The 25,114-nt window shown below is 41.9% G+C and overlaps 1 protein-coding gene across 2 annotated transcripts in view; it reads left to right on the forward strand.

The window, feature by feature from the left end:
- The window catches only part of CD2AP (CD2 associated protein), an 84,315-nt gene that overhangs the window by 804 nt on the left and 58,397 nt on the right, over positions 1-25,114 (forward strand). For both annotated transcript variants that reach the window (XM_065632718.1, XM_065632721.1), the window contains exon 2: positions 22,322-22,482. In XM_065632718.1, coding sequence (XP_065488790.1) covers positions 22,322-22,482 — 161 coding nt within the window. The remainder of the gene's footprint in view (positions 1-22,321; positions 22,483-25,114) is intronic.

The following is a 25,114-nucleotide window of genomic DNA, read 5'->3' on the forward strand; positions in this document are numbered from 1 at the left end:
AGTCAGTTGTGCTGAGTCTAATTTTTAATGTAAGAGCATCTGCATAGGGAAGTGTGAAAACGTGGCTTAAACCCCACTCTTCAGAGCTTTCCTTCCTTATTCAGAGTTCCCCCACTGGGGTCCGAAGGGTCCCTTGACCATTTTGTCCGTCTGGGTTATCTCCACTCATATCGCACCCCTGCTCCTCTGTCCTGTGTAACAGCAGCTGCTTCGTGTGCTTCTGGACGGGGCTGTGCAGGGGTGCAGGTTCCAGTGGCTTTCGAGTGTCTGTGTCCTTCCAGTGCTGTGTTCAGGTGTGATTTAAGCTTTTTAAGTGGAAGCATACCTGTATTTTGCATAGCTTTGCTTCCTCCCTCCTTGTGCATAAAAAGAAGGGGAGAGGTGACCAAACGTGTGCTTAGCGAAGTGATAAATGTTCCTCCCGACTTGTGTTCCTTCTGATTATAAATATATGATTTCAGTGTTTTAATCTTAAGGAAAGTTGCCTTACATGGTCAAAGCACACTTAAAGTCTGAAAATATAAAGTGAAATTGATGTGCTAGGTTCTGATACAAACCAAACTCTAAAGAACTGACTTTTTGAGGTTTCTTCTGATTGTTCAGAATACGTAAGAATTATTGTTTCTTTCTGGGCTGCAAGTGACAAGGTTATTGCAGTGGCCTGTGATGGTAGTTCCTGGAGCGTCAAGGTTTAGTATGCAAATTAAACAGTTTAGACTCAGACTGTGTAATGCTGAAATGTGAAATACCTGAGGGTTTAGATATGGTAGGTCTGAGTTATTAAAATTGTTAGTATGCAGTTAGGGATACTGCATAAGACTTAGTAAAGAACTGAGTCCAGTTTATGACTAATAATTACTATATGATATTGTTTTATGTATGTTTTCCTTACCTTTCCTTTTCTTAAGTGTGGCTTCTTTCTCTGGCTCTTCTGATTGCAGTGGTGAGCATATTATTGTTTCTTCAGAGGCGACTGAATTGAGTGGGTGCATACACTCAGTGGCAAATATTGTTATTGCATGGGTTGCTATAACCATAACAGTTTGTGTGCGTGGGCAGTTATAGAACTGCTTCTGCCAGAATGCTGCCAAACCTCTATTAATGATTGCAGAGTGATCCCAGGGCCTTTTAAATAGATTTCTATGAAGGTGTGGTCCTTTATTCAGATTTTCAAGTGTTACTCTCTTGTGATTGAAAGTGGGGAGGAATGGACAGTAAAACATGTCTAAAAAAAAAAAACGTAACTGTAGTTTGCACTGTGCTCACTGTATTTAGTGATGGCCTCATGCTTACCTTGAGAAGTCATTATTTGACTGTTTTATTAATGACGTCATGGTAGAGCTGGCTCTTGATAAGAGATTGTTTGTCTTTTATGTCAGCTTAGGAAGGAGGTTTTATGTGTATGAGGTGGCTTGAGGGGGCCGTTGAGGCATCTGCTTGACAAATTAGGTCAAGGATTTTGGAGATTTATGGAGAACTAAGAATGGGACAATGTGACTCTGGAGGAACCAAACAAGAAGGGCAGAAATACTAAATGCCTCGGAACAGGTTATTTTATGCTCTTGTAGTAGCTGCAAATTAATGTTGCAAAAGGATGTGTCATTCACACGCTTGAAAGATGGGGAGGAGGATGTTGTCAGAGGTGACAAACACTAGACTGTATAAAGTAACATCCTTAAGCTCTGTCATTATAATTCTTTGACTTCTCTACTAGATTCATCCTGGGGATTCCCTATGTGGCTCTACAAATAGATAGATAAAAATGTATAAAGAGGTTCTGGGGAAAAAACTTTGAGTCAGCTATCTTGTTGCTGCCTTGGGTTGAGGGAAGGTAGAGTTCCATGTGTCCATGCATTGGAACATCTGTCCAGTTTACTTCTATGGCTCAATAACAGATAGTTTTCCTAACTATAATCGAGAAATGGTTTCATTATACAACTGGCATGTTAACAAGAAGGTTTAGCTATATTTGCAGTGTTCAACTAATTTTTAAATGGGATCACAACTAAGAATGAAGTAATCCAGCAATGGTTGATAAATTGCACAGTGGTAGGCTGAAATCTGCTGGGCTTCTGTCAGTATCTTTGTAGCATTTCCCTCACGCTTTTTTATTTCTGAAAACGTGTGCAAGCTTTGATTTGTGGGTCCTATGAGTTAGTTGATTTGAATTTGTGGCATTTCATCTTTAGAAAATTTTGTAATTTTGAAATACTTTAAGAAGCCAGATATCCTCATTGCTAACAGAATGAGTACAAATATACACACATATATTTTTTCTACAGAACTATTTAGTGAGTTCATCAAACATTAAACTTGTGTGAAGCCTTTTACTTTTTCCAACTTCGTCTTGGCAACAGAAAAAAAAATCTGGAAGGCTTTTGTAAGCAGACTGAGTACTTTTAGCGTTGTCACAGGGACAGCGACAGATGGTTTCAGTAGTCACTAGTAGTATCACAACAACCAATTAAAACATCTCTTCAGAGTTTGTTCTCTAATTTTAAAAACAACCAACCAACTAGAAAACAACAAAGAGTAGGCTAGATCAAGAGTCCTTCAGCTAGTATTTTTATCAAGAAATGTGTAAGATGCAATGAACTTTATTCGCAGTAGACTAGTGGAGAATAAGATGATTTAATCAGAAGTACAAGTTATTGCAACCTGTCTGGACCAGGGTGCTCCATGAGCCTCATGCTTGTGCTAGCAATGTTGAGCAAAGTGCTTTCTTATTATAATTTTATTTTTTCTAGACAAAGCTGTAAGGGAAGATGATGGTAAGTGGACCTCTGGAAGACAGGTGCCTAAGATACTGGGAAAGCAAATTACAGTAACTGGGAAGAGCTGATGGATGCTGGGTTTGGGTCAAGGTACGGGAGAAATCCCATGAAAAGGTGCTAGAGATTCTGTCAGCTCAGCTCTTGACTTTTTGTTTTTCCAACAATGTGAGAGCTGCAGTGTTTAGAGTCTTGTCTGTGGGGCAAACAGGGAGGAGAAGGATATGGAAAGCAGCTTTGTTATGGCAAGCTCTTTATTTTTTTTATCAAAACACACGATCTGGCAATTAGTAGTTTATGGACTTGCTCAAAGGTGTTTGCAGTTTCACTGGACCTTTTTCATAGGTAGTGAAGGACCATCAGGGACTTGTACACAGGGGCTCAAAGAGGAATGTGGCTCTTGCCCTCCTGAACTACCTGGTTCAGTGAGAGTCCCTGTTTAGCACAAATGGGGGTATGTCAGGGAATTATGTCCTTTCAGCGTGAGGGTTTTATTTCCTAAAGCTGCTGCTTCCTCCACCTGACTGCTTTGTATTTTTGAGAAACAGTGGATGGTTGGTGAGTTCAGATGGAGAAGTCTCTACACCTACTTTCCTTGTGTGCCAGCTGTTCTAGGCACTGGTCATCTTCACTGGCTGGTTATTTAATTTTGAGAGCACTTTACTTTTATTGTGGAGAGCAGTTCAGGACTGTGTATCTGTTACTCAAGACTTTACGTCACGCAGGGGTTTAATTATATTTGCTGTCTTGGTTCATTTTGTTTCCTTAAGAGTTCTTAGAGTTTTTCTTTCAGCTAGGTAGGATCTTCTCTTGAAGTCTCTTCACCTTCCCTGGCCTCCCTCACTCTGCCTCTGTTGGGTTTTTTTGTCCCTTAGTGGATTTTTGCTGCATAAACACAGGAAATGCGTGGTTGGGAACACTGCGCTGTCTGGGGCCACGCGAGGCGGCTGCCCTGTCCTGCCCTGGCTGTCATCGCTCTGCTCTTCCCATCTATTTTGCTTCCTCGGAGATGCTGTCACATGTGACTGCTGGTCCGGTGTGTCCCTAACTCGGCTTCATAAAAATGATTTGTTAGGAGAGAGAAGCAATGTAAGCGCTTAAAGTGACTGGAGTGATTTTGAACAAAACTGGGTGAGTCCATCAAGTGAAATTAGTCGCTGGTGGATCTGGGGTGTAGTGAATTCTCGCAACTGGTCCTACCGGTGATTACAACCTGGGCACTTAAAACATCTCTGGTTCACTGCAGGGGGTTAGCACTTTTCTTTTGTTCCTTATAAAGCTGTGGTTTTTTGTTGTTTGTTTGTCTTTTAAACTGGCTTCCTTTATTTAGTAATGCAACTAAATTATGTTCAACTTTTTCTTCCCTGACGCTCTTCCTTTCCATGAACATTTCTTTTCTCTTCTACTCTGAATTGTGGATTTGTTAATCATCTAAAAGGTGCCGTGCTCCCTGTGAGGGTGATGCCTGTGCCTTTGCTGTCCCTTCTCTTCTTGGACGTACAGTGATGAGAAATGGTTTTACCGAACTTTGTCGCTGCGATGGTGCGAGCGTAACCCCGCTTGTGCATTGCCCTCCGCTGTCCTGTCGCACTGGTTGTCAGCAGGGCTCAAGTACTAAAACTGCCTGTTCAGTTGCCTCTTTTCTAGAGTGATCCCTGGCTATGTTAAATAAAAATGTACTGAAGAACTAATTTTGACGCGAGCCTTGCTTTGAGCAGGGTGTTTGCACAGGCGGCCTCCGTAGGCTTCTCTCACTCTAAATTGTTCTGTGTTTCTTAGCATAACCTTAATTAATTTGAATAATGTTCTGATGCCAGCACAGGTATTTACTTTCTCTGACTAATGTCAACAAGTATTTTTGGGTGGGATTGTGTCTTCTCACTCTAGCCATATGCAGAATTGACTTTCTTTGTATAAAATCGATATGAAATGTTGCTTTTTCAGAAGTCTTGAATGAAGAAAATGAAGCATTGCAGATATTTTGAAGAGTTTATCTGCATTTCCTAAAAGATTTAAGACCTACCACTGCTAGAGTTCTAAATCATACTGAAGGAGAAGTCACAGTATGTGTCTGCCTGCCAAATGAGTTAAATCTTTCCACTTTGGGGGTGATGTACACTGCAGAGAATATAATATGAAGTCATTTAGAATATTAAGTTAACTTCTCTTAAAGGAATATGTATTGCCTGTAATGTGCTCACGCTATTATGCAGGGTTGCTTTCAGTGGAATAAATTAGAGTCTAATATTTTGAATTATTAAAAAAATGAACCATTTTTCTTTAACTTTAGCAATTTGGACAGTGCTGACCTGTGATGTTACGGGAGAGGGTTGCTGACCTCCAGAGAACGAAGTGGGGATCTGTCTGCTCGTGTGCCACAGTGCCAAAGAGCTTTGTGATTGTAAACTTTGAGTTTAAGTTCAACATTCTTGCTTAAGAAACTAAAAATTAATTTTGTCACCGTTATTACTTTATCCAGATAAAGTATTATTTTAAATTATTTTAAATGGCTTAAGCTCATGCTATTTTCTTAACTGTAGCATCCTCAGCAGCCGAGTCTCAGCTGCTGTGAATAGATTTTTGTGGATTTGGGTTATTAATGCTTTTTATTTTAGTTTTAAATTAAGAAGACAGTTTTACCCGAGTTCCTGGAAACTTGCCTGACTTACCATTTAAAGGCACTTAAGTCACGAATTTCTACCTCTTGGATAAAATTACTAAGTGGCCAGTCTTAGTCAAATGTTTTTGACTGTGCTTGTATCTTGATGTTTTTAAGCTGGCGCTGAAATAAAGTTTCACCATTCACTTACCTCTGGCTAGTGAGTATTGTCCTCCTCCCTTGCTTGTACCAGCTGAATCTTCCAAAACTTTCCTGTCTTCCTGGATAAACTTTCAGCCGGGCTGGCTCTCCAGAAACTAAGTTTGTGGTTGCAAAAGGGCAAATGGAAGCAAGAGAAGGGTGGGGATGCTGCTTACAGCGGTGTCGGCTGTAGCACGTTTGCAGCATCTGTCAAAGTTGTGCCTGATAGAGCTAAAATTGGAAGACAATAATTTATTTCATTCAATTATGGATTTATTGGGAACAGAATCACAGAATGGCTGGGGTTGGAAGGGACCTCTGGAGATTGGTTTACCTTAATCTTGCTAAGGTTTGTGGGGTTTGTTTGTTTGTTTTCCCTGAGCTGCGTTTTTTCTTCAATTTTCAGGAAAAATACAAGAGCAGGACAGTAAGCAAACTTATCAAGGTGGTTCAAGTCATTTCCACTCAATGCGTCTTTGAGACTAAGGGGAGAAAAGTCTTCATCTTTGCTGACTGAAGAAATGAGACTGCCATTTTCATGAAGTTTTCACTCTCTAGTAAGGGAGAATCACATCACTTAACTCTGAAATTGTAGTTTAAATTATGAAAGGATTTGTTTTAAGGCTGCTTAGCATGTAATTTCTCTTGTCCTGAAGTGAGCCTGTGGGTGCAGTTTCCCGCTGTGCTTCAGCAGAGATAATTTCAGGCTGCTGCCAAAAAGGACCAGAGCTTTGCGATGCCTTTCGTGGTTGCGGCAAGTGGTTGTGAGTCTGCAGTGTGAGCTGATAAACTGGCTGGTGTGGAAAAAAACTCTTGTGCCAGGTTTGCCATCATGTCAGCAGGTCGAATGGCCTTACTCTGCACAGTCGTGACTGCAAAAAGGTGAATGGGGCTGTATTTCAGGAGCCAGGGAAGGGAGAGTGTTTCTCCTTTTCTGTTTTAGCCTGCAGTTACTTTGTGCTAGATCCAAGCTGAAATTTCATAAGCTTCTTCTGAGTGTCTATATTAATTGCTCTCCCTAAGTGTTCATGGTCCAGCAAACTGATTTCACAGCTTTTTCTGTTCCTGATCTTTAAAATGCTTTTTTTTGTAAACTCCTCGTCATTCTCCCCAATCCATTTTAAGCCAGCCAAGTGCCCTTTTTAAACTGTGCCTCTAATGTGCATCCTTTTTTTCCATTTGTTTAGTAACACCTTTAAAGAGAACATAGTTTCTAAACAGCTAGAACTTGTTATTGAGGGGCTTTTTGTATTTCTGTAGATTTTGGTTTCTGGTTGTCCTCATTAATGTGTATGTTTTGAGAAGGAGACTGAGCACCATATTTAAAAATATACCTCTCTCCTTCTGTATTGTGATTTTCCACAGTTGGGCTCGACTTAAATGTTCTCATCACTTAAATGCTCTTATGGAGTTGGGCTTATTTAGTATTGTCATAAATCAATAAATGCAAGATTAACTAGAATAAGCCTGCCTAAAACTTAAGGTGAATTGTACTGCTGTTGCGGTCATTTCAACATCTGAATGTTTCTGTTGGGGAAGTTATTAACTACTAGAACAAATTGCCAAGGGAAGTGCTAGATCCAGCATTTCTTGATATGATCACTTCCCTGGATGATGCCTGCATCAGTGCGTTCTTTAATCTTCCCTTTTGGCAGATTTTGTGATCATGTGTCCGTGGGATGATCTAGTCCAAGACACCGGCCAGAGTTAAATCCAGCTGGAAGGGAACCAGCGGGCTGATTTGGCAGCAGATGAACCCGGCACACCCTGGAGCAGCGAAACTGGGAGCCCAGTACAGGGGAACAGGCAGCGGAATGGGAATGAGCAGAGAGGGAGGTACAGGGTTGCTCCTTCATCCTCAGGTTGCTGGAACAGGTGTTGGAAATTGTATTCTCTGTAAATAACTGAAGAAACTATTTCTGAAAAGCAGAGGCCATCTGTTTTCCTAAGTGGTTAAGTGAAGGATATTCTTTTGTTCAGAGGTTTTAGTACAAGACTTCACAAATTTAACTGGATTTGCACACTGCCTGGGAGTGTCGGCAGTTTCAGATGGCAGTCTGAAGAGTGGCCCATGGGCTGTTTGTATGAAACCTCAGTGTTCCGAACAACGCTTCTTTTTGTCTGTGTCTGAGTTAGCGCTGTTCTGAAGCCAGGTAAAGTGAGATGCTGTTCTGAAATGGGGGCAGTGGAAGTGCTGAGGGAAGTGTCTTTTGTAGACATGTTAATCCCATAGTATCACAGCTATAGCAGATCAGGAGACAGCAGATATTTCAGAGAAGTGCAAACAGTAGAATAAAATCTTTTTATTAAGCATCAACTATTACAAACTGCTCTGTTTTGCGCTTGAAATTCAAATACGGTGCTTTGTTTGCCTGACTTAGACTACACGTGGTACCAAAAATACACCTTGTCTTTCAGCGCAGAGATGGAGAATTTGTGAATTGGAAGATGGTAGTTAATGTGAACACATTAATGTAGTTTGTTTGTGAGAAGCCCAAGTATAAGAGAATCTGCTTTTACGGCATCCCGGTATCCGTGTAAGGATATGGTGCAGGAAAGCGGGGAAATTGGAAACCATCTCGGATGAAACCCTTTGCAGCTTGAGGAGGGCTGGAAGGCATTGCTTGTAGCTGTGCATGCTACAGGGCTGTATGTGAATTCACACTGTGGTTGTTCTCAAGCAAAAGCACAACTGAGAACGCATAGAATTGTTTCCTCTAGTTTTTGTGTGTTCATTTTCTTAGTAGGTGCTTATGTTATAAGGAGAGGGTTTGCTCTTTCAGTCTTATTGCTGCATCCTTACTGAGAGTGAATCATGAAATATATATATATGGATTGTAATGTAGATGGCTTCTAATGTGTAGGTAGTAGAAGAAAACCCACCCTGGTAGATAACCAGTGCCAGGAAGCCTCTGGCGTGATGAAATAGCAGATGAAATAAAGCTGTTTGTGAAACACGAGATCCGCTGTCAGTGGAGTTAGACGCAGCCTGCCAGCTCCATGCAGCAATTCTGATTTCCCATCAAGATGGAATTGCTGGATCTTGCTGCACGCTGCTGTATCGCGCTTTTGCAGTTCTGAGCAGAGATCGGAGTGGTAAATCCTCACCTGTGTTTTTAAAAAAGCCGAGGTTATATTGCTATTTGTTTATTTATTTATTTCCTCCTCTTGATTTACTTTTTTTTTTTTTCTGTGTGTAGTTGAGTCACCAGGATTGTGTTTGGTAGTTGTGAAGTATGTGAGGACAGTCAAAAGGATTTGCTTTGATTCCGGAACCCAAACTACTACTTCAAGTGAATATGTTGAGAATGGTGGAGGTGAGGATTAGCTTTCTGTGAACGTGTGTTCGGATGCTTTATCTTCTGACCACAGCCACCAGTATCCCTTGCCCCAGACAGCTTTTCATAACCTCCCGTAATGCCTCTGCTCCCTCCCTGAATTCTTAAAATACCGATCGTTGTGTGTTACTACCAATTAGCTGTGCAAGACACAGCACATGCTGTAGCTGCTTCCAAGCTGCATATTTGGTGATCAGCCAACCATCAGGTTAAAAGAGCAGGAGTGCTGGGGGAATCCTGAAGTCTGTTTCTTGGGGAGGACTGTGATTTAGGTGCTTCAGTGCTGACTCTGCAACAAAAAAAAAATGTACAGCTCTTAGTTTTGAGACACTGCTCTTCTGGCATGTTCCAACCAAATGGGTGAACAGGGAAAGAATTATTGGGAGTGAAGCAGGAGGACAGGCTGACATGGACACTCACAGAATCATGGAATATCCTGAGTTGGAAGGGACCCACAAGGATCATCAAGTCCAAATCCTGTCCCTGCACAGGACAACCCCACAGTTCACACCGTGTGTCTGAGGACGTTGTCCAGTCTCTTCTTGAACACTGTCAGGTTGGGGCTGGGACACCTCCCTGGGGAGCCTGTTCCAGTGTCCAGCACCCTCTGGGGGAAGAACCTTTTCCTCATGTCCAACCTGACCCTCCCCTGGCACATCTTCCTGCCATTCCCTTGGGTTCTGTCACTGGTCACTAAAGAGACCTTCCTTGTGAGGAAGCTGTGGCCACCATGAGCTCTCCCCTCAGTCTCCTCTTCTCCAGGCTGAACAAACCAGGTGATTTTAGCCGCTCCTCATATGGCTTCCTCTCCAAACATGCAAGCCTGGTTTCTTACAGTGCTCAAGATTATGTTGAGGTCCCTGAAAAAACCCACAGTGAATGAAGGAGAGATGGTTGATGTGCTGCAGTGGTACTGGGGGAGTGAGCCAGCAGGAACCTCCTGTGTTTTGGGAAGACAAATGCATAATCCAGCATCTAGGAGGGAATGGCCTCGCTGTCTGCCAGGTGGCATGAGCAGGACAGGAGCTCGCAGGTCATGGGGAGCAGTTGTTCCCCACTTCCTGGCACTCGTGAGGCTGCCTCTAAAATAGCACGTCTGGTTTTGCTCCTCAAATGCAAGGGGGATGCCAACAAACGGGAGAGTAGAGCGTGTTTAAGAGTCTGGTGCATATAGTATGCAAGAAGTTGGTCTAGCCTGGAGAGAAGAGAAAGCTGTACCTTCCTTGGAGGCACGGTGAAAAAATGTAAATTGATGTCTGCAAGTTAGGACGAGGGTAATTCCTACTGAATATAATGGGGAAAATTACTATGAGAATTGAGTACAGCAAAGGTGCCCAGCGTGGCTATTTTATCTCCATCCTTTAAAGACTTTCAAAACTTAGCTGGATAGTGCCTTGAGTGACCTGGTCTGACTTTGTGGTTAGATTTGCTGTGACCAGTTTGGGGTACGCGACCTCCAGATGTCCTGTCAAACTGTATTTTTCTGTCATGGGAGGTATTGCGAGCCATGCAGGTTTAAATCACGATCTTAATAAGATATGCTTAAATCTTTCTAAATTCAAGTTACAAACGGATGTTTAAAGGACTTGATCTCCTAACTTTTAGAACATAATTGAGGTAATGAAAGCAATTTTATCTCCTCTAAAACTATCGGGTTGAGATTGTAGGGTGCCCTTGAGCATTTGTGGTTTTGACTGGCTTTTGTAAAAATCTGTTGCAGAAGAATTTCTGTGCTTTTCTATCAACAGTTCAGGTTTTTTGTATTGACTAAAATGTCCACACTAAAATCTAAATTAACTTTATCAATGCCATAATTAGTATGGAGCGTCCAGACAGCATGAAGTCGAATAGGAACACTTGTCCCTGTTTTAATGCTAAGCATATTTTGTGGTTTTTGCAATATCCCAGTCTGGGACCATTCAGACTATTGCATCATGCCTGTTTTTAAAGATGAAGGGAACACTTTGTACATGCTTCGAATGATGCTTTTAAACTTGCATTAATTTATTTCAAAGCCAGATTCTTGCCATGTTTGCAGAAAATATAAATTGTCATTTTGAATTAGAGATATCCCAAATTGTAGGGCATCCATCACAGCATTATTGCATTTTTTTAGAGTGTGAAAGGAGTTGTCTTTTGGTTTAAACCCAAAAGGCTTTCTGAGACATTCTTGTTTTTGTAACTCATGAATTCATAACCTGGAGCTATGATCACACTGTCGTTTTTGGCGAGAACAGTCCTGAAAATAATCTGCAGGAGGAGCTGAAGCTTTTGTAGTAACATGGGGTCCTTATATTGAAAGAAGGAAACTTCTATATAATTGAAATACAGTTGCGTGTGGTTTCTGTTGTTTCTTTTTTTTGGGGGGGGGGGGGGCATTGGAGAGTGGGGTGACTTTGTAAAAAGAATTCTAGCAAGCATAAGCAACAGAGTCTTCAGCTTCAAGTGTATTTTTGTGAAATAATAATTATCTATTGGAGGTTCTAAGGGAAAAACCTATAAATATGATGTTGACTCTGTGGTACTTTTACTGCTTATTTGCTGCTTCGGATTTGAACTAAATCTAAATGAGGTGTGGTATTTTTGTTCTTCAGAGCTTTTTGACATGGCTTCATTTTAGCAGCTTTTGTAATTTGGTGTTTTCTGACTCACCTTGAATGTTTTGCTGAATAGGTATTATAAAATTAACTTAAGGAATAGAGGAAGAGGTGTAAATCTATATATAGAACAGGGTTTGAGTCATGACTTAAATTGTGGTGTGCTTTTTTAAAGTACCTTCCTCTGTGTCTCTAAGATCCCTGGTTTGGTTTTCTCTGCATTTAATAGCAGTTTTTCACCTTTGCTTGTGAAGGCTTTTTCTATCTTTCCTCTCATTTCCAGGCTGGTTTCTTGCAGTGACCTGTGCTTGAACTGGAACAAACCATCACTTTCTGCTTAATGTAACTTTCCAGGTGAAACATTTGGACCTTTCTGTACTTAAGAGGTAGCATCAAATACCTGTAGGTGGTACAGATTTTACTCTAATACTTCCCATTTCGTGTCTTCTGCTGCCAAGGGAGGAGTCTGGCAATTCCAGCTCATAGAAACAAGGGGGTAAATCAAATCCGCAATTCTAACGTTTATTAAGTTTACGACTGAGTTTAAGACAAGTATTTCTGATGATATTGGAGAAGATGTGATCAGTTGCTTCTTCTAGAGTCAGCTCCATGTACCTGTGGTGAGCAATGGATCACTAAAATGCTCTTTCCCAGCTGGCTGGAAATGATGACTTATCCACGGAGTGCAGTTGTAGAATTATGGGAATGGTTTGCTTTAAGGAATGAGAATTGACAAACTTTTAGGTTTTTAAGTATGTTCTATTATACACAGTGGTAAGCATTTGAAAATTATGGGAGCCTGGAGTAGGAAAATGAGGCATGTGTGGTTTGCATCTTTAATGCTTCAGGGCAGTTTGCTGGGCAGGATTTCTGCTGTACTGTTTAATTTCCTTCACAAAGCATCTTGCTAATTGTACCAGAGCGAGCTCGAGAAGCTGCTGTTTGAGATGGTTACAGTTAGAATGCAATGAGTTTCTCATTACTTGAAACAGTTTTATTTACAGTTTTGAATTGTTTGTTTTCCTGGTTATTTCAGCCATTCTTACTGAGCTGTAAAATTAGACATAATCTTTTATTAAAAATGTGTGGCAAGTCATTTCCTGGAGAACGCACATTGACTTGCCCAATCGAAAAATGCCGAGCAGATCCAGGGCGGCTTCCAGATGGACTAGTTCTCTGCTGACAGAACCAAGGCTCCTGGCTTTTGACTGTCTCATGGGTAGACTGCTATTTTTGTTTTTATTTTCCTTTTTTAGGAAAGCTGTTGCTATAGAAGGATCGTTGCTCTAAGCAGAAAATGTTTGTGCTGGAACAGGATGATGCAGCATAGAGTGAATTACAAAAGGAGTAAGGAAAAATAGCAGACACTGCAGGGTGTACTCAATTCTCATAGTAATTTCCCCCATTATATTCAATTTTATATATATGCTTAAAATATATGCTCATTATATACATATGCTTAAAAGAAAACATATACAGAATGGCATGAAAATCTATCCGTTCCTTTGGCTTTATGTTGTTTTATTAGAAACTAATGAAAGAATCCTGATGGCTCAGGGCACTTGGCTTAAAACAAGACTTTAAGTCAGTATTTGAACATCCAAGGTCAGCATTATCTTAAACTGTGGAATGCCTCCTCTGCTCCATCCCTTCCTTGTGGCAGCAGCAGTTTGCCTGACTGCTTTGGTAGAGAGCTGGTTATCGAGGCTGGAGCTGGCACGGCTGGTGTGGCTCACCTGGGAGTAGGCACAGGTAGAAATGGCTCTGCCATGTGTCACTGGTATTTCCGAGGCCGTGTGGGAGGTGCCCGACCTCCTTTTGAGATCCTGTGAAGATGGAACATCTTCCTCGTGATGCTCGACCCTGTCAGTAGTGCTCCTGATGCAAATGTTTTGCAAGTTCTCCACGTGGAGCAGGAATGTGGTGGCTCCACATGGCTCAGCTCGGTTAAGTGTTTGTTGTTCTGCATAATGTGACTTAAACCTATTGCCTTATTGAAGGCTTTGGTGAACTGTACTGTGAAATCATAGAATCATCTTGGTTGGAAGAGACCCTCAAGATCATCAAGTCCAACTGTAACCTAACTGTGGCACTAAACCATGTCCCTAGGAACCTCATTTACGTGCCTTTTAAACCCCTCCAGGGATGGTGACTCCACCACTGCCCTGGGCAGCCTGTTCCAGTGCTTTACAACCCTTTCCATGAAGAACATTTTCCTAATATCCAATCTGAACCTCCCCTGATGTAATTTGAGGCCACTTCCTCTTGTCCTGTCCCTTCTTACTAGGAAGAAGAGACCAACCCTCTGCATGCTACAACCTCCTTTCAGGTAGTTGTAGACAGTGATAAGGTCTCCCCTCAGCCTCCTTTTCTCCAGGCTGAACAGCCCCAGTTCCCTCAGCTGCTCCTCATCACACTTGTGCTCCAGACCCCTCACCAGCTTCGTTGTCCTTCTCTGAACTCACTCCAGCACCTCAAGGTCTTTCCTGTAGTGAGGGACCCAAAACTGAACACAGTATTCAAGGTGGGGCCTCACCAGTGCCAAGTACAGTGGAAATATATATGGTCTCTGTTAGTTAAATATACTCTTTCCTTGTTTAATTTCTTAATAGCTTGGAGCCGCATCCCTACCATCAGAACTGACAGTAATCCAGTGGCCTTGCGTCATTAATGCATTACATTAAGATGTGGTTTCATGGCAGATTTTGGCTACGGGCAAAGCAGGATGTGGTGAAGGGCAAGACGAGTGGGTCCGTAGAGGGAATCTGCTGGTGTTAGGGACCTGACGTTCATATTGCGTGTTTTGGACATTTTTATATCGTCCTAGCACTAGTCTCATCCCATGGACTTAATGCCTATTAAAGATTAGCATGCATTAAGGGTGCTCCTGGGCTGCATATCTCTGATTTACTTTCGGTGAAAAGAAATTCAGATTACTTGCTGTGAGACTGCTCCGCATTGTGAACTGAAGGGTGTAATGAAGATGGTTTGGAGCTTCTCTGAGTATCATAGAATCATAGAATGTCCTGAGTTGGAGGAGACCTGCGAGGATCAAGTCCAGCTCCTGAAAAGAGCTGTACTCCTGATCTGGACACAGTCACAATGATGTAGATGTTGATCTAAGTTGGATTTGATGTTGATCCTGCTCCTCTGACCCTGCCTTGAGCAGAAAGTTGGCACTAAATAGTCTTCTCTCGGGCTGTTTTCTCTTCATGTGATTCACCAGTGGTATAAATAAGTCCTAATTTAAGTGCAGAGCAGAGGGAAAGGACCATGTGAATGCACCCAGAAGAGAGGACAGGATCACAGCATCCCTGGGTTAAATATCGTGGAAGTAAAACTTTGCAGTTTTCCAACTTTCCATTAGCGCTGTAGCTGTCTTGGGCACCAGGAGATGGAAAGAAGGAAATACTGTATGTTTCCATCTGTTCAAGATTCAGCCCCTGGGCTGCTTCTCATGCCGATGGCTGTTGGAGTGTGACAAGAAGTACCTTTTCGCACAAGACCAGTGGTCAGAGTGGATTTCCCAATAGGGGGAAATGTGAGGTACTTCCCTACCAAACCCACATCTCTGCCCCAAAAGAATCCTTTGATCTTTGGGGAACTGGTTATCATGGTCATTGTGTCAACAGGAGCGTGAATCCCGGGAGCAGATGCAGGGCGCAGAAGAAGGAGCCTGACTGCAGAGTGGTGGAGGGTCTTGGCCAGGAGGTGTTTTTCTTTGTTTTCCAAAACCTGGCACTCACCTTGTGCATTTGTCTTGCCCGGAGATCTTTGTAGGACAAAACAGTTTTGGAAGCAGGGGCTAGAATTTTAAGGGCAATGGGGAGTCCACCAGGTTTCTTTATTTGAACATACAGGTTGTCATCAGTGACTCAGGTCAGGGTAGCAGGAAATTACGTGGTGTTGAAGTGGAAAAAAACATTCTTACAACCACTACACATGTTTAAGACTTGTGGAGGTGTTTTCATTGTTCAGTATTTAAACACCTGAATTACTTTTTCAGTGTTAAGATCTGTTTTCAGTGGCCAAACATACACTATGGTATTACAATTAAAACAGCTGGAACTATTACATCTCACAAATCGTAGGAATTTTTCTGGGCGAAAGAAAGTGGAAGGAGCTTTCTCCTTCAGTCCAACACCTGATTTTGAGATAGTTGTGAAAAAAAAGTATGATAGTTAAAAGGAGATTGTCTTCTGTTGTCTTTTGTCTCTAGTGTAAGCTTGCTCTCTGCTATAAAACTAAATACCTTTGTAACTCTGTGTATGTATTCATACATAATGACAAAAATGTTAGCTTGGTTTTATCAGAGACTAAACGTTTTTTTTTTTTTGCAATAGATGTACAAGTGGAAATAATGGTACTAATAAAGTTTGTTTTGGTCATCTAGCAACTGTCTGTAATGATAAATTGGAAAAGCAAAATCAGTTTCTTGCATAACTGAAGTTCTGCTGGCAAGATGCTTCTGGAGGCCACACAACTTTCCAGGGTTCATGTTCCAATAAATGGCTTTTAATCCGAGCTGACCTAAAACCTGCTTTATGAAGCAGGGCATGCATCTCAAGCTCCTCTTGCTGCTCGATGTTGGACTCTGTCCCTCCAGGTCTGGTGCAGGTTTCAGCAAGGCTTCTTGAACAGCTTGAGAGTGATATCCAAGGATTTCAGTTATCCCCTGAATGATGTTTTTCGTTTTATAAGTGATTAAATGTGTTTTTTGTGGGATTTGTTTTATATCTGGTTTGTGTCTTTTTTCTGGCTACTATAGAAAGGTCACTGAATTCCGACAGTGTTGTAATATCCTAGACAAAGTACCAAGGATATGAAATTGTGCTCTTTGCTGGACAAGTGTCTGACACTTGGTTATTTCTGTTGAAGACCCAGTCATGCTAGAATTACGGTATATTTTCCACTTTTTTCTTTTGTTTATGTATATTTTGTAGGGCTCCCAGAGAGCCTTAGTTACCTATAACAGCCAACTTCAGAAAGAGTTTGAGTAGCTGAAGATGTCACAGAATCACAGAATGGCTGGGGTTGGAAGGGACCTCTGGAGATCATCCAGTCCAACCCACCTGCTAGAGCAGGTTCACCAGAGCAGATCACACAGGAATGTGTCCAGGTGGGTTTGAATGTCTCCAGAGAAGGAGACTCCACAACCTCTCTGGGCAGCCTGTTCCAGGGCTCTGGCACCTCAAAGGAAAGAAGTTTCTCCTCATGTTCAGATGGAACCTCCTGTGCTTCATTCTGTGCCCGTTGCCCCTCATCCTGTTGTTGGGCACCACTGAAAAGAGTCTGGTCCATCCTCTTGACACCCACCTTGAGATATTTATAAATATTGATGAGATCCCCTCTCAGCTTCTCTTCTCCAGGCTGAACAGATGGAGCTCTCTCAGTGTCTCCTCATAAGAAAGATGCTCCAGACCCTTCATCATTTTCATAGCCCGTCCTTTGTTTAAAAACAGTTAAGATGAATGTTTTGTGGCCATGCTTACTGGGAGGCTTGTCTTCTGCATCAACACTTGGCTGTGGTTGGCAGAACAGCTGGTTTTGTAGGTTCTGGAGAAATGGCGAGTCCACCTGTGCCAGCAGTGACCGAATGCCTTGTGCAGCAGTGTTGCTGTGTTGGCTGATGGTATGAGTTCTTTTGTCAAAGAGGCTCTTGTGAGATAGGACACTTTTTGTCTTTGCCATGGGGAGTGACTTGGTCTGTGGTTGTTGATGGGGCTGACTGGTTTTGACATGTTTGGTCTGCTTTACTGCTTCATTAGTCAGGCTGTCATCTTAACTTGAAACCAAGAGCTGAATAGGCCCCTCCCATAAAACTTGCTGTAACCCCCTTTCTACCAAACACAGACAGTATTTTTTTACTTAGTGCTGTTGATTTAATCGGTCTCCTGCCACTGAAAATGGGTCGAACCCCTCAAAAAGCACCATCTGGGCAGTTCTGCAGTTATGCTGGAAAGCTGTCATGGCTGGATGACAGAAAGCTGCCACCTAAGGTGTGTCTCTGGCTGGAATCAGTCACAGAACTATTGAGGCTGGAAGGCACCTCTGGAGATCATCTTGTCTAGCTCTCCTGCTCAGGTCAGGGTCAGCTGCAGCTGGCTGCTCAGGACCACGTCCAGTTCGATTTTGAGCATCTTCAAGGAGACTACACAGTCCCTCAGGACAAACAGTTCCAGTGTTTGATCACCTTCAAAGTGGTTGGGGGTGTGTGTGTATGTATATGTTTAAGTGGAATTTGTTTTGTTTCCATTTCTGCCCTCTGCCTCCTGTTTTTTCACTGGACATGCCCAGTCTTCTCCACACCCTCACCAATAAGATCTCACTGAGCCTTCTCTTCTGGCTGAACAGTCCCAGCTCTCTCAACCTTTCCTTGTATGGAGATACTCCAGTCTCTTAGTCATCTTCATGGCCCTTTGTTGGGCTTGCTCCAGTATGTCCGCATCTGTCTTGTATAGGGGAGTCCAGAATGGGACCAGCACTCCAGATGGGTCTCACCAGAGCAGGAAGATCACCTCCCTCCACATTCTGCCAATACACCTCCTAATGCAGGCCAGGATGCTGATGACTGCCCTTTCTTCAAGGGTGTGTAGCTGTTTCATGTCAGCTTGGTGTCCAAGCTACTTTCCAGCCAAGCAGTCCACAGCCTGCACTGGTACATGGGCTTGTTCCTCCCCAGGGGCAGAACGCGACATTTCCCTTTGAACTTCATGAGCTTCCTGTTGGCCCGTTTCCTCAGCTTGTTGAGGTCCTTCTGAGCAGCAGCTCTCCCATCTGGTCTGTCAGCCACTCCTCACCGTTTTGTATCATCCTCAGACTTGCCAGGTGTGTATTCAGTCCCGTCATCCAAGTCATTAATGAAGATACTGAATTACTCAGTGTTGACTCCTGTGGCATGCCACTGGTGACTCTTCTCCAGCTGGACTATGTGTCATTGATCACAGTGGTTTAATGTTTTGGACAGTTTTTAGTCCATTTCAGTGTACAGTCATCTGGCCTGTACTCCACCAGTTTGTGTATGAGGATATTATGGGGGACACTGTCCACTGCTTTCCTATCATCCAGTGAACTCCTCATTTCATTGCAGAAGCCTGTCAGGTTGGTCAAGTGTGATTTTTTTTCTTTTCATACATCTTTGCTGATTCCCGCTGTCACCACCCCGGTGCTTTTAGGTGGCATGGGCTCAACTACCTCCCATGCTTCATGGAACAAGAGCTTCCAGCCCCATGACTGCTACCACGGCACTGAATGTATTCCTGTGTTTCTAAATCTGTTCTATCGGTTCTTACAGTCTGTTATAATTTATTTTCTATAATACCATAATCAACCTGACTGTGACTTGACTTTTTTGTTTTGTTTCCTTCCCTCACTCCTTGGTTGGAAGCATGTGCCAGGTGATGTCTTATTTATGTTTATATGTTTATATGTTTATATTTGAATTCTTGCCAAAACATGATTGCAGCTTATTTGTTAGAGATCTAGGATAAAGCCATCTTCTTTGCACACGGTGTAGGAGGTGGTTTGTGATGGCTCATGCTGCCTGTGAAAACTCAGGAAAACGTTGTCTCCCTCTCAGGTGAGCTCTTGTCCTACAGAGTGTGCAAGAAAAGCATGGTTACCTCCCCAGTGTTCATGCTCAAGCTAGAGAAGACTATTTTTCATCCAAGACTTGGTCATTATGGACTTTTAATCTCCAGATAACTGATTTGGATTGGGTTTGAAACTGAGAAAGCTGTGTAAAAAGCAGAGGGGAGGTAAGATAAGTATTTCATACAGTCATTTTGGTTGGAAAAGACCTTTAAGATCATCGAGTCCAACCATTAACCTCATGCTGTCAACTACTCTTTCTGGTTAGTTTGTGTTGCTGGAGTGTTCTGCTGCACTATCAGTTGAGACTTTCTGTTTTTTGGCAGTTTTGGGCAGTTTTTATTACTGCAGTCCAACTTATTGCTGACTGATTGTAGTATTGTGTCTGTTCTTGTGTAAATCTTTTAGGTGAGAGTTTGAAGCCTTCAGAAGTATAATTCAGAAACATTCGGAACTACTTCAAGCATTCAGAAGTATAATTTGCAGGCTGACATGATTCGTAATTATTGTTACTATAAGGAGTTGTGATTCCTTAAAAACATCTTCTGTCACCACTGAACATTGTTTTTGCTTGGGTATATATTATACTTGAAGACCTTTCAGGGGTTTATTTAGTCTGGAGTGTTTTGGCCGTAGAATTGTTTTTTGGCTATCACACCGCAGTCCTAATTACCTGGAGGTTTGTCTAGTGCTACTTGCTAATGTTGAAAAGCAAAACTGATAAATAAGTATTCCTCTTGAGGACCAAATAGTAGAGAGATGTTTAGGTTCTTGCTGTTTCTGTGTTACCACATGAAAAAAATATATGGGATGAAACCATCTTGACATTCCCCATGACCTCTCTCACTTTTCAGGTGAGAGAAGAGAGTTTAGGTCTGTTTTGTATATGTATCCATGAGAATGAGAATGGTGTTGAGTGTCCTGACAAATACAAGAGGAAATTCAGCACCTAAATCTCAAAAATAACAAGCTGATATCCATTTGCTGCTATTTATTTTTGCAACACAGACTCATGGATGATGACCGGGAAGGTCTCAAGATCCTCCTTTGGTTGTTGGCCTGACTGTTTTACAGCCTGGAGAGGTGACCAAAGTGAACACGCTGTGCATTTCAAGCACAAATATAGAAATGTTCCCCTAAGGAAATAAAGAGGCTTTCTAAATAATTAGTTCATGTTGACACAGCGTGGCTGTGAGTACCTACTACTTCTGTGGAAAAAGGACCAGGTGGTTGGCAGTTGGAGCTGTACCCTGCGATGCTGTTAGAACATTTACCACGACCGATGCTGTGTTCTGATCCATTTTCAATGTTTGACTTCCTAAAACTGTCCTGTAGTGTGTATGGTGAAATATAATACCTGCTGCTGTGCTTAAAACCAGAGTTTATCGTGAGAGAAATCTGCAACATGGATATTTAATACATTTTTATGCATTTGTAGGTTTCCGTAACGGTTGGGTTGAGTTGGTTGGAAGATGACACTTTTATTTCCAGACTGTAGGTGATGAATGGCAGTTATCTTTATGATCTGTGGCTGCCAGAATTTCCGACCTTTTGGGCAACATTTCATGTCAGCCACTCCAAAAAAAATTCAGTGCAGGCGCAAGACAAAACTGCTATGCTTGCTGCAGGCAGTAATGGGGAAATCTGATGCTTTGAAGCAAGCTTAGAGAATACATTTGGCAAAAATAAATGTATACAGTACAAAAAGTGTATCTAGGAGTTCCAGGGTGTGTGTCATGAGCAGATAACTCTGGTGATGACTTCTGTTCATAACGAAGAAAACAAATTTTCTTTCTTAAAGGGAAAAAAAAAAAGGCAAACTAAGTCTTCATGTTTATATTTGACTGGCTCCTTTGTTAATGGGTGTATTTAGAAAATAGTTTGCCAGACAGATCATTTCAGCTTCTCTTGTATTTGTGGCACAATCGTGTAGTTCCCTGTTTTTGGGGGGCAAGATTTCAGAAAACACATCATTGTCAAACCCCTTATTTTACTAAGGGTTTTCCAACTTCATCTATATGCAGCAGAGGGATACGGGCTGCATTGCAACGTGCGTTCAGTGGCACTTTTGATCAAAACTGTCCACGGATCAGAATTATACATTGATTTCATGAAGCTGGAAGTTCAATACCAGGAAGAAATACTTTCTGCTGTTTGCTTCCTTAATTTGTGAATTAACAGTTGGATGTTATTATGCACTGATAGAATAAGGAGTAACCTGGGGAAAACCTTTTACAGCCGTTCAGAATTTCTGTCATTTAACCCTGTTGTGCTCTTGTCTTTGTGCATGTTGGTTGTGATCTGCAGAGGAGAGGGAGGTTTTGGTGAGAACAGTGTTAAATTTGGTAGCGCCTGGGTGTCCTGGCTAGATTTGAGTGAGTGGGTAAGTTGATTGCTGCAGATTTGTGGAAATCTCTGGTATAAACAATTTATTGATGAACAAATGAGTTTTTATTGCTAAACAAACCTTAAGCTGTCAGTAAGCAGCTCTCATGGATCTTGTGCAACAGACAAGTATATAAATACATTGCTGCGCTCCTCTGAGTAAATTTAATTATATCAAAATTAAAGCTTGCTTGCTTATTCTTCATCATACAAAACCAGATGAATCTGAGGGAAGGTGCCTTTTACATGTCTGTGCAAATTAAGTTCTTATATTGTCAATTGTATACCTTCTGGCCATATTACGTTTCTTGGATTGAACCTGCTAAAATACTGTGCATGCAGCAAGCAGGTTTTTTGCAGATGTAGTAGCAGATGCAAGTATGAGAATTAACAAAGTGTTGTGTGTACATACCATATGTGCACAATTTGAACCTTTTTCCCTCCTTGTCCCCCAAATGAGTAACAAACGCTTCCCCTCTGGGCAGTGATTCATAATTGGTAGATCTTGGGCTGGGACTTGGCAGGGCAGTGGAAAAAACAAACAATAAAAAAACCCAACCCAAACCAAAAACCAATAAACCAACACTGCCAGCAATCCCTTCCACCACATCTGCACAAAAACCTACTCACCACCACCAAAATATGATCTAGCATCATATTCCTGAATTTACTTTATTCTAATAGGTGACTGTCCAGTTTTTTCCCCCCTCTCCAAAATGGTTGGGAACACTACAGTTCACAAATGAGTGGTGTGAGGGAATCACTTGTCATTAGATCTGTCTTTTTGTACATGCGTGGCTCTGAAGTTGCATTCATTATGTGTTTGGTTTTTTTTTGTAGTGGACTATATTGTGGAATATGACTATGACGCAGTGCATGATGATGAGTTGACGATCAGAGTTGGGGAAATCATCAGGAATGTGAGAAAACTGGAAGAAGAAGGATGGTTAGAAGGGGAGCTGAATGGCAAAAGGGGCATGTTCCCGGACAACTTTGTGAAGGTGAGTTTTCTGCATTGACTTGGTTTGGCTGTGATCATACAGCAGGCTAGTTATTATTGAAATGGTTAGACTACACGTCAGTTGTATTTGTAACAAGAGTATTTTTTTAAGTTGGAAGACCTTTTAGATTATTACATTATCTTGTTATGCTTTCAAAGGCCTTTTTTTGAGTGAGTTGTGCTGTCTCTTCTTATTCACTTCAGCATTTCTTTGCTCTGTAACCCTTGTGCTGTGTGTTGTGTCTCCGTCCTACTCATACAGTGCACTCGCAGTTGTCGGTAGCCATGGTGACCTGCTTTAGTGAGGTGAACTGATCAAAAAACCAAAACCACAAAAAACCCTCCAAACCTACCCCTAGAGAAGGCATCAGATCTTGGGAGAGTTGGGAAGAGGAGTCAACTCAGCTGTAATGAAAACCTGCGTCCTTGGGCTGTGGTTGTGTGGGCGCTTCAGCCTGGATGAAGCTCCTTTGTTTGAAGGAGCAATTCTGCCCTACCCTGGACTCCCGGCTGCTGCCACTGCTTCTTCTATGGCCATGCAAAGGAACAGGGCAGGGAAGCATAGAGTCATAGAATGGTTTGTGTTGGAAGGGACCTTCAAAGCTCATCCAGTCCACCCCTGCCATGAGCAGGGACATCTGCACCAGCTCAGGTTGCTCAGAGCCCCGTCCAGCCTGGCCTGGGATGTCTCCAGGGATGGGGCATCCACCACCTCTCTGGGCAACCTGGGCCAGTGTTTCACCACCCTCCGTGTCAAAAGTTTCTTCCTCACGTCTAACCTGAATCTCCCCTCTTTTAGTTTAAAACCGTTACCCCTTGTCCAGCTAAAAGGTAACTGTGAAATCAGGTTGGCTTTCAGCTTGTTTGGTTTGACTGGGCTCCCCATTTGTCAGCAGCGAATAAGTGAGATGGGAAGGGTGTGAGGCAAGTTCTCCACTGGGCTGCAGCACTGTCGGGTCTTTGGATTAGTCATCATCTCCCTAGACTTGATCCCCTTCTCTGGGATCTCTGTCTCGCTCAGGCCTGTGCGACTGACTTGTGGTAGTTGTCTTCTGCTGTGAGCTATTGCTTCTCACACCTTTTATTTAACCTTGTGTGTTTATTCTGTGTATGTGTCCTGTTTTAATTGAGGTTCTTGTTTGCACCTTACACGTTTTTCTTGTTTTCTCTGCAAATTTTCTAAATATAATGATGGGTATGCACCTAATTATTAATTACTTGAATTCTGCAAAGCGGCTCGCTGTGCTATTCCATGTGTAACTTCTCAAATTCAGAGCCTGCTGAGCTGCAGATATTTTCCCATCTAAACTACGCAAATGTTAGAGAGATGTTATACTTTGCTTGTTTATGCTTTCTAACCTTTTTAGTAACTTCCAAGGATTCCTTAGGATAACTACCATAATCAAAGTGAATTGAGATATTCCTGTCTCTTTTGAAATAAAATTAAGTTTTGCAAAACAGAATTATCTAATGTATCTTAATGTAGTATTTTCATATCATTAAAGCTAAGGGGAAATTTGTCCAGTGCTATAAGCATTTCTTTACACTTGCTTATGCTAAATTTGCCAATTTTTCTGTTTATCTAATGAAAACCCAAACTTAGTAATTTTTTATTTACTGCAGAGGGATTTAAGAGTCTACCTTTTAAAACTGTGGGTAATACAGTTATTTTCAGAGAGGGTCTTTTACTAAGGAAAAGTTTGTATGAATGCCTTTCACTTAGGTCTAATAATTTTCAGTTGTTTGTAGTTCAGTTCAAAATCTATTTTGGGGTGTGAGTCCTATATAAATAGTAACTTAATTTCACCTTAGGTGATGTTTTAATGATTACTGTGTTGATGATGCACTTAACTGGCATTCAAGTGACATATAGGAAGAAAACATCAGACACGGCTCTTCTCTGGTTCTTGTGTCATCAAGACCATCTTTCTGCTGAGCAGCAAAGTGGGGTTGGATGTAGCTTGTTTCCATGTTAAATGCTAAATTTGTTGGGTGTTTTCTTGCCCTTCTGCAGCTGTGGCTTTTCTAAACTTCATTTTAAATTGTTTTAATCCGGAAAAATCTTTTTGCATCTCAGCCCCAGGTGTTTTAGCTATACAGCTATTCAGTATGTGTATGGCATGGTTGCATATCCTGAATTACAGGGGACAGTCAGTTTTCCAGAGGGTGTAGTGATCTGGAGAAGTGAAAAGCAAGCTATGTAGAAGGAAGTTATCTCTTTGGTTTCATGACAACAGGATATATCTTGCCTTATTGATGCTGGAGTGGAACACAGTTATGAGGCTGATCTTGGGAACTTTTACAATGGTATGATAGGCTGGAAGACTCGTTCAGTGATGAGAAAGTATTAATTGTTAGGGAAGTGAAAATCATGGTTTTCTTCATGGCCAATGTGATTGTAGTTTCTTCTTAGAAGTTAATTTACAGTTAGTGATAGTTTGAGAGACTATTTCTGGGAAAGCTGTTGCAGAAATGTGGTGTTTTTCTGCCTCCGTCCCCTCTCCCCTTCCAGCTGTTCTCATTTCCTCCTGCAGTAGGTTGTTGATAGTGCAGGGTCTCTGAAATTCTGCTGTGACTACCTGAAAGGAGGTTGTAGCATGGAGGGTGTTGGTTTCTTCTCCCACGTAACAAGT

This window comes from Caloenas nicobarica, chromosome 3 (assembly GCF_036013445.1).
Source record: "Caloenas nicobarica isolate bCalNic1 chromosome 3, bCalNic1.hap1, whole genome shotgun sequence".
Taxonomy (NCBI): domain Eukaryota; kingdom Metazoa; phylum Chordata; class Aves; order Columbiformes; family Columbidae; genus Caloenas; species Caloenas nicobarica.